Genomic DNA, 9,214 nt, shown 5'->3' on the forward strand with positions numbered 1-9,214 from the left:
AAAAAAAAAAAAAAAAAAAAAAGACAAGGTCTCACTGAATTGCTTAAATTGCTAAATTGCTGAGGTTGACTTTGAACTCTCGATCTTCCTGCCTCAGCCCTCTGAGCTGCTGGGATTACATGTGTACATCACTGTACCCAGCTATCTTGGGGAGATATATATATATATACACATATACATATATTCCCCCCCCTCCCCCGTGCTGGGGATTGAACCCAGATCCTTGTGCATTTGAGGCAAGCACTCTACCAACTGAGCTATATCTCTAGCCCTTGGCTACATTTTTATCATTTAGAGTAGGATATGCTTATTAGCCACTTATACTCCAGTAATCCTGTGAATAAAAAAAAAAAAAGGTGAAGTTCAAGAATTAAGACTATGTAATGAAGACATTATTTCACTGATTCTCATTTCAGGAAAATCACTTCCCTAAAGCAGTAATTCTGCCTGATGAATTCTTTCCATATCTAAATAGAAACAGAAATAAAAGTAAAATCATGGAAAACCTGTAGTAGTTTACTAGACACTGTGTGCTTTTAATAGTTCATTACTGGTAATACTTGATAATCAAGAGTAAATTAATAGGCTAACATTTCAAAATGTATACTTTAATAAGTATAATGTATATAAACAATTAGGTAAGCTTGTAGAGAAGCCTACCAAGATATATAAATTAGGAATTAAAAGTATTCATTTAAATTTTCTGTACTTCATTTTTTTGCAGAATATTTATTAAGATTAATATAGTTTTTCATTTGTCTTGGAAGTCCTTTACTGTAAAGATAATTCTTTTGTCTGATGACAAACAGCAGCCACAATGATTATTCTGGACCTCCACGCTGAAAAGGAAAACATAAAGCAATAAGGTTAGGTTAGATGTTAAATTGACACAGGAAATGTTTTCATGGCTACTATTCAAACTAACTTATACAAATTTTAAGCAAATTTCAGGTTTTTCATAACTCTACACCCTTATATTCATTGTTATGATTTCAGATCTAGAAGGGCCTCAAGGTTGACCTACTTCAATTGTCCCCACATTTCTTGTCTAAGAGGCTCTTCTCTGAAGAATTTTTGAGGACACCAAGAAGCTTTTATTCATGTGGTTTTTATCAGTAACATAACCTGCAGATTTCTTGAGGGCTCCAATGATGGTTTGTTTTTACAGTCTGGCCTACATCCCCATCTGTCTTAGCTATGACACCCTTGGCAAGACAATGGGAAGAGCACAGAAATCAAAATGAAATTCCAAAGCTGATATGTTAATGGTGTTTTGCACAGCCTTATGATAGAGCAACAACGTACTTGGATAAATTCCATTTCTTCTTGAGATACAGGTTTCCTTCTGTATTTCTGAGGTAATGTTTTTATTATTTCTGCAGTGTCTGGTGGACCGTGATGCATCAGCAAATCTGGTGACTTACTCCCCTTAGAATGTTGTGAAATTACAGGTGAGTGAGATGGCAGCCCCGCTGATCTCAAAGTTTCTGTTACTGAAAGACACAGAACCTAATTAGAGAAATTATCCAGGTGTTGCAATATATTATTTTGAGTTATCTTCTATTGAATGATCAATTCATTCTTAAAATCAACATTCTTTTCAAAAGATATAAAGAGGTAGTTTTTGTTTTCAGTGCTGGAGATGGAACCCAGGGAGTTGTACATGCTACGTACAACTTGGAGATTGGCTACAGTCCCAGCCCTTTTTTATTTTATTTATTTATTTATTTTAAATTTTTGTGTAGGGGTCTCACTACATTACTAAACAGGCTGTCCTCAAACTACTGAGCTCATTCTCTGGCTAGAGCCTCCAAGGTGGTGGCATGCATCATTTTACCTAGAAAGCAGGTAGTTTTAAGCAAGTGAATTACTAAAATGAACATAAAATTTGTAAAATAATAAAATTTCTTGTTAGAGGTGTTCAACCATTGTTGAACACAATGACTTACATTATTTAAGTTTTTGTCTTGTAACCTCTTAAAGGCCACACACGGTGAAGTTTACAGGTAATGTCTTATAATGGGGAATAACAAAGTTAGTAAATGAGAATACTTTTTTCAACATCTTAATTTTTCAATAGTTAAAATAAAATTTTAAATCCCTATGATAACTGTTGAAATTCTTCTGGAATTAAAGATCAAGTATCAAGAGAGACACACAGGATTTAGTAAAATAAAAAACAGAAGGCACTCTAGCTCAATTGGTAGAGTGCTTGCCTCACATGCATTAAGGCCCTAGGTTCAATCCCCTGCACCACCCAAAAAAAAGGGAAGAATTTCAGAATCTTCTCTAATTTATAAGGTCGTTATATTATAGTCAGTAACTGCTAAGGGTTCAGGCAATCCAAGAAACAGTTACTGACTGAATGAATAGGTAAAGGAGTAAATGAAAGAAAAGCTGGTTAGCTGGGAGATAAATGTAAGAATGGTTACTATTCCTCATAATCTCTATAAATAAAAGCAGAGGCGAATCTTCCCAAAAGATGGAAGAAGGTGCAGTGGAACACACCTGTAATCCCAAGGACTTGGAAGGATACAGACAGTTGGATCACAAGTTTGAGGCCAGCCTCAGCAATTTACTGAGACCCTTAATAACTTAATGGGACCCTGTCTGAAAATAAAAAATAAAAGTAAGTCGGGCAAGGTGGCACATGCCTATTATTCCAGCAACTAGGGAGGGCTGGGGCAGGAGGATTACAAATTCTAAGCCAGCCTCAACAATAAGGCCCTAAGCAACTCAGTGAGACCCTATCTCTAAATAAAATACAAAACAGGGCTGGGGATGTTGCTCAGTGGTTAAGTACCCGAGTTTAATCCCTAATACCAAAAAAATAAATAAGATATAAAAAAATTGGCTGGCGATGTTGCTCAGTGGTTAAGCACACTGGTGCCAAAAAAAAAAAAAAAAAAGAAATATTGCTTATAATAGAATATCATTTCTAAATATGCATACTTTTTTTTTAATCTAAATAGAATATCACTTACCACTGAGTTTAGGATTGTCTCTTCTGTCAGGAAATCTTATTAATGGAGTATGTGGCTTGACTACCTAAAGGAAAAATAAAATGCATGACAAAAAATAACCTCATTAACTGTAAAAGCAATGATCTATACTAATCCTAATAGATACATTTGTTAAAATAAATTACTACTTGACACCATCTTTAAATTGTATTTTTCCCCAACCAAGGAAACTGATCTATGAATTATTAATGTATCAGCTATTCATAACTTTGTAGTTTATACATTCTTTTTTCTGTACTAGGGATTAAACTCAGGGCGTCTGCATAGCAAGGCAAGCCCTCTACCACTGTACCGCTGAGCTACATTCCAGCCTTTTTTACTTGTTTTTTTTTTTGCATTAAGGATTGAACCCAGGCTTAACCACTGAGCCACATCCCCAGACCTTTTTTGTATTTTATTTAGAGACAAGTACTCATTGAGTTGCTTCAGGCCTCACTAAGTTGCAGAGGCTGGCTTTGAACTTGTGCTCTTCCTGCCTCAGCCTCCTGAGCTGCTGGGATTACAGGCGTGAACCACCATGCCCAGCTCAACTTTATTTTGAGACAGGGTCCAGCTAAATTGCCCAAGCTGGTGTCAAATTTGTGATCCTCCTGCCTCAGCTTCTAGAGTAGCTGGAATTACAGGAGTGTCACTAGGATACCTAACCATCACAGGTTTTTGTGGGGTTTTTTTCCTTTTTTGGTACTGGGGACTGAACCCATGTGTACTTTATCACTATACTACATCCCTATTCTTTTTTTTTTTTGTAGTTGTAGATGGACAGAACATCTTTATTTTTTTATTTTCATGTGATGCTAAGGATCTAATCCAGTGCCTCACACGTTAGGCAAGTCCTCTACCACTGAACTACAGCCCCAACCCTCCATCCAATTCCTTTTTATTTTGTACTTTGAGACAGGATCTCACTAAGTAGTTTAGGATCTTGCTAAATTGCTGAGGCTGGTTTGGAACTTGAAATCCTCCTTCCTCAGCCTCCCAAAGTTGCTGGGATTACAGGCGTGTGCCACTGTGTCCAGTACAAGATTTTTTAATGTACTAACAACTGACCTCAAAACCACCCAATGAAGAGGATGGCATGGATTTTGTGTTCTGTGACTTATAGATTGGTAAGAAAAGAATTGGAAGTTTCCTAATCTGTATGGAGTGTGGTTTCTCTACTATGTTAATATGTAACAGTTTAACATAGTATAGAAAGCAACTGTATTGAAAACTAGGTCATTTTAAAAACACCTGTTCTGACTACCAAAGTAACATATAATCTGTATAAAAATTTTGGCTGAGACAGGAGGTTCGCGAGTTCAAAGCCAGCCTCAGCAAAAGCAAGGCACTAAGCAACTCAGTGAGACCCTGTCTCTAAAATACAAAATAGGGCTGAGGATGAATTCCCACCCCAATACCCCTCCCAAAATTTTTTTTTTTAATTTTGGGAAAAATGAAGAAAAGCACAAAGGAGAAAATACTGTCTATAACCTCCAAATCCATATACAACAGATTAAAATATTTGATAGCTTTGTCTTTTTTCTTTACCTATCAAAATACTTATTTTTAGAATAATGTTTTTCTAACTGGTATTTTCATACCTAAAATTACAGATAGTGTTACAGAGGACCTCAAATGAGCCTATCCATAGGAAACCTCCTGAATATACAGTGCTAAAAAATCTAATGAACAGAGTACTATTTTTTTCAACTAATGTAATATGCAAATTGTTATGTAACTGAGACTGAAGTATGTTTATCTGCAATATATTTGTATATATTATAATTTTTATATGGGTACAGAAGTAAATAAAGTGTTAGGGCCAGCCTGAAAAGTCACCACCATAATTCTACTGCTCAGAAAATGCTGGAATGTGTTTTCTTCCTTAGACTAAAAGCATGTTTATCTGCATTGTTAAAATGCTTCTCTAACAATTTTTCTCCTTGAATAGCTAAGATTCTTAAAATATTCTATTTACTGTCACTCCTCTAGTTTAAGTTTGAAAAATGTTTCACAATTTTCACGATAAAGCTCATACTTTTTTAAAAAATATTTTTAGTTGTACATGGACACAATACCTCTATTTATTTATTTTCTGTAAATATTAATTTTGTAGTTGTAGGTGCACACAATATCTTCATTTCATTTTTTTTTTTTAAATATTTATTTATTTTAGTTTTCGGCAGACACAACATCTTTGTTTGTATGTGGTGCTGAGGATCGAACCCGGGCTGCACGCATGCCAGGCGAGCGCGCTACCGCTTGAGCCACATCCCCAGCCCCTTCATTTCATTTTTATGTGGTCCTGAGGATTGAACCCAGTGCCTCATACATGCTAGGCAAGCGAGCATTCCACCACTGAGCCACAATCCCAGCCCAAAAGTTCAAACTCTTAGCACTCACAAGGCCTATTGGAAACTAGCCTCTCCTTACCTCAGTTTTATTCCCAGCCACTATCTAATGTACTTGTCCTTCCATATATTCTCAAGTACTTCTCATTTCCCTAATTTATCATGCTATTTCCAAGCCCATTTCATCTGAAGCTTACATCCTTTCCCAGGAATTCTCTTCCCCATTCCACTTCCATGTCTATCATTATGACCACTATAATCCCTTAAGACAGCTCAAACATCACTCCTCTCTAAACAGCTTTCCCTATTCCACAAACTGATTTAAAAAAACCTCTCATATGACTATTTTCTCTAGTGTTGCTATCTCCTATGGAATGAAGCTCAAGTCTCTGGCTATCTCTAGCCATTACAGATGATTTTCCCCCAATAAGTACAACTAGTCCTTCAAAATAAATGTTTTATTTGAATGAGAAAAATAAATAAAATGGATCTAATATCTTAATGCAGGGGCTGGGGATGTGGCTCAAGCGGTAGCGCGCTCGCCTGGCATGTGTGCGGCCCGGTTCGATCCTCAGCACCACATACAAACAAAGATGTTGTGTTCGCCGAAAACTAAAAAAAATTCTCTCTCTCTTTAAACAGTCTTAAAAACAAAACAAACAAACAAAAAAAAAAACCCTAATATCTTAATGTAAAAAAACAAAACCAAAATTGCATAGAACTCTACTCAAGAGCCCAAATGAATCCATATAAATATGATTAAATAAGCTATGTGAACTGTACTGATATCATTTTCCTGGTTTTGATATTATATTACACATATACAAGATGTTACCACTATCCCAATTGATCATGGACTGAAATTCCTAACTGAAGTTATAATGAATGACAGAAAGCACATTAACACATGTAAAGTCTTCTGTCATATCATGTGATCCTTGTTTCTGATTTGGGACCTAATATAAATAAACCTGCCATTAACTTCTTAAAAATATTTTTATTGGGCTGGGGATGTGGCTCAAGCGGTGGCGCGCTCCCCTGGCATGCGTGCGGCCCAGGTTCGATCCTCAGCACCACATACAAACAGAGATGTTGTGTCTGCCGAAAACTAAAAAATTTAAAAAAAATTAAAAAATTTTATTAGTTGTTGATGGGCCTTTATTTTATTTACTTATTTATATGTGGTGATGAGAATCGAACCCAGTGCCTCACGCATGCTAGGCAAGTGCTCTTCCACTGAGCTATAACCCCAGTCCTGCTATTAACTTTCTATCAGCATTTTGTGTTTTCTTGTTTTCTGTTTACAGTACTGAGGATTGAAACCAGGGCCTGAAACATGCTAAGCAAGTGCTCTATCACTGAGATACAGCTGCAGCCCATACAAGTCTTTTTGTAGGTATATGCATTCACTTATTTTGGGTAATAAACCTATAAGTATACTTGCTGAGTCATAGAGAAATGTTTTTTAAAGACTGGCAGTTCTCCATAGTGGCTGTACCATTTCACACATCCACCAGCAATGTATGAGGGTTTCAGTACTTCCTGTTCACATCACCATTTGGTACTGTCAGTCTTTTAAATTTTAGTTGCAAGGGCTATGGGTGTAGTTGAGAGACAAGAGCAAGTGCTTAGCATACATGAGGTCCTGAGTTCAATCCCAAGCAATGAAAAAATAAATTTAAGCCACTTTGGTGGATGTACAGTACCTCCTAGTTTTAATTTGTATTTTGCTGGCAAGTATGGATTACTGAGCACCTTTCACATGTTTAATGCTTATTTACTGTTTTATTATGCAGCATCAACTCCCTGACCCATTTTTTTTTAATTTTTTTTGTAGTTGTAGATAAACGAATGCCTTTATTTTATTTGTTTATTTTTATGTGGTGCTGAGGATCGAACCCAGTGTCTCACACATGCTAGGCAAGCGCTCTACCACTGAGCTACAGCCCCTCCCTGACCCATTTTAAATTGGGTTACATATTTATTATTGATATTATGGTTATGTAGTCCTTTGTCAGGTTTCTGTCTTTAGAGAATCCTTAATTAGTTAATGCTCAGTAACCACCCACTGAATAAATAAGTGAGCATCATTTATTGCAATGGAACCAAAGACTGGAATCTAGAATTATCTTTCAGACAACTTCTGGAACTTCAGGAAAAGGTCTTTTAAGAGATGTACTAATTAATGTAAAGGGAAATGCACCTCATATCAAAGACAAAAGCTAATCACTATAACATGCTTCTAGGGTTGGAAAAAAGACCACATAACCCAATTTACAAAAGGTCGTGCCTATTTATATACCAAATTTACCTCTCCTATTTAAGATGGAGAAGCAAAGGAAAAGGTGTCAAGAGTTAGTAGGTCATAGGTGGATTAACAATGTTACTTCAGCTGCCTATCTAAACAGGGAAAAAAGGTTTGGGAAATAACACTAAAACATATTCTAGTAATAAAGTTAAGGAAAATATTTTTCTATTTCCCCATTCAGCCTGTAGACAGATGCCTGAAGAAGGTGGGCTGAACCGGCCTCTGGCGAGGTCACGGCTGTAGGAGCCAGTTATCCCGACATTCCCAAGACCTTGAAGGGACACTGGGTCAGATCCGGCGTTTGCTTCCTTTAACGCTCCGCTATCGCCTTACTCCGGATTGGCCCACTGGGGACAGTACAGACAATACTAGACAGCGATTGGCCAGGCTACTAGAGGGCAGCGTAGCCCGCAAACTAAGGCTAGGGAGGACCTGGCGGAGGAGTCCAGGGACCCCAGACCAGTACGTACCTATCTGCGGAGATGTCGCTTTCCCACTGCCGGGCTCCGGACCCTGGCTTAACTGCCCAACGCAAAGGGCTTAAGCTCCCATTCTCATACACCCCGGGCGCAGCCATGCCCCTATTCAGGGCCGCGGTCAGCACACATCCTGTGCCACCGCCTTTCCTCCCTCGCGCCATTGCCACATCTGCACCATCTCTCTACCCAACGTGATAAAAAACTACCGAGTCTCTTTACCTGAACGACCCTGCTGGCAGACGCCATTTTGCTGCCCATCATAACCCCCGAGAAGGGGCAGCTTCCGGGGCGCAAGCAAACAGCAGTGGTACCGGGGAGTCCTGGGCATCTGGGGGCGGGGCCTGCCTGTGGCGTCACGGGGAGGAGCGAAAGGCTCGGGGGCAAGGTCCTCCTCGGCTCTGTGGATAGCTCCACCCTTCTGCGCCTGACCCCGCCCGGCTCCTCTTCCCGCGCTGGGCCTGAACCTTATTCTCCATTTCTATTGTTTTGCAGTTTAGGATTTGTGATGGGTTTATTTGGTTCAGCCGCCTGAGTTATCAAGCATTATTCCCTTCCCAGATCGCCAGGGTTTTTGGGTTTTTTTTTTTTTTTTGGTACCAGGGATTGAACCTAGGAGCTCTTAACCTCTGAGCCACCTCCCCGGCTCTTTTTTGTATTTTATTTAGAGACAGGGTCTGCTAAATTGCTTAGGGCCTCCCTAAATTACTGAGGCTGATTTTGAACTCATAATCCTGCCTCAACTCCTGAGCTGCTAGGATTACAGGTGTGCACCACTGCGCTGGGCAAAGATAGCCAGTTTTTAATTTCGATATAGTTTAAAATTTAATTAGAAAGCTTATAAGTAATACAGGCTGTTTTGGTTTCCTAAAATGAACAAACTTGACAAAACTTGGGTTTATAGGCAAGCTCAGAATGGTCAATTTTCTTTTAATAAAGGCCACACCATACTCCTTCGCTGATTTGCAGTGTTTGATTTTAATCTGTTCCTAGTTTCTCTAATTCATTATTCCTGATAATGAACTGCTGCCTCTGCTTCATGTTAGAAAACTCTTAAATCCAGGGTCTAATTATTAT

The 9,214-nt window shown here is 38.3% G+C and overlaps 1 protein-coding gene across 1 annotated transcript; it reads right to left on the reverse strand.

Annotated features, from left to right (window-relative positions):
* Positions 1-512: 512 nt before the first annotated feature.
* Mrps36 (mitochondrial ribosomal protein S36) lies at positions 513-8,500 on the reverse strand. Its single transcript, XM_015482279.2, has 4 exons — positions 8,360-8,500; positions 2,985-3,048; positions 1,306-1,493; positions 513-839 (listed from the first exon to the last, which is right to left on the reverse strand). The coding sequence occupies exons 1-4, from the start codon at positions 8,399-8,401 to the stop codon at positions 822-824; spliced, it is 312 nt and encodes a 103-aa protein (XP_015337765.1). The 5' UTR covers positions 8,402-8,500; the 3' UTR covers positions 513-821.
* Positions 8,501-9,214: the final 714 nt, after the last annotated feature.

Source organism: Marmota marmota, unplaced genomic scaffold (assembly GCF_001458135.2).
Source record: "Marmota marmota marmota unplaced genomic scaffold, marMar, whole genome shotgun sequence".
NCBI lineage: Eukaryota > Metazoa > Chordata > Mammalia > Rodentia > Sciuridae > Marmota > Marmota marmota.

Coding starts and splice junctions, on each gene's coding strand:
- Mrps36 (XM_015482279.2), bottom strand. CDS start 8,401: ATGATGGGCAGCAAAATGGCGTCTGCCAGCAGGGTCGTTCAG. Junction 3,049..8,359: donor CTGCCAGCAGGGTCGTTCAG/GTAAAGAGACTC, acceptor TTTTTCCTTTAG/GTAGTCAAGCCACATACTCC. Junction 1,494..2,984: donor AGACAATCCTAAACTCAGTG/GTAAGTGATATT, acceptor TGTGTCTTTCAG/TAACAGAAACTTTGAGATCA.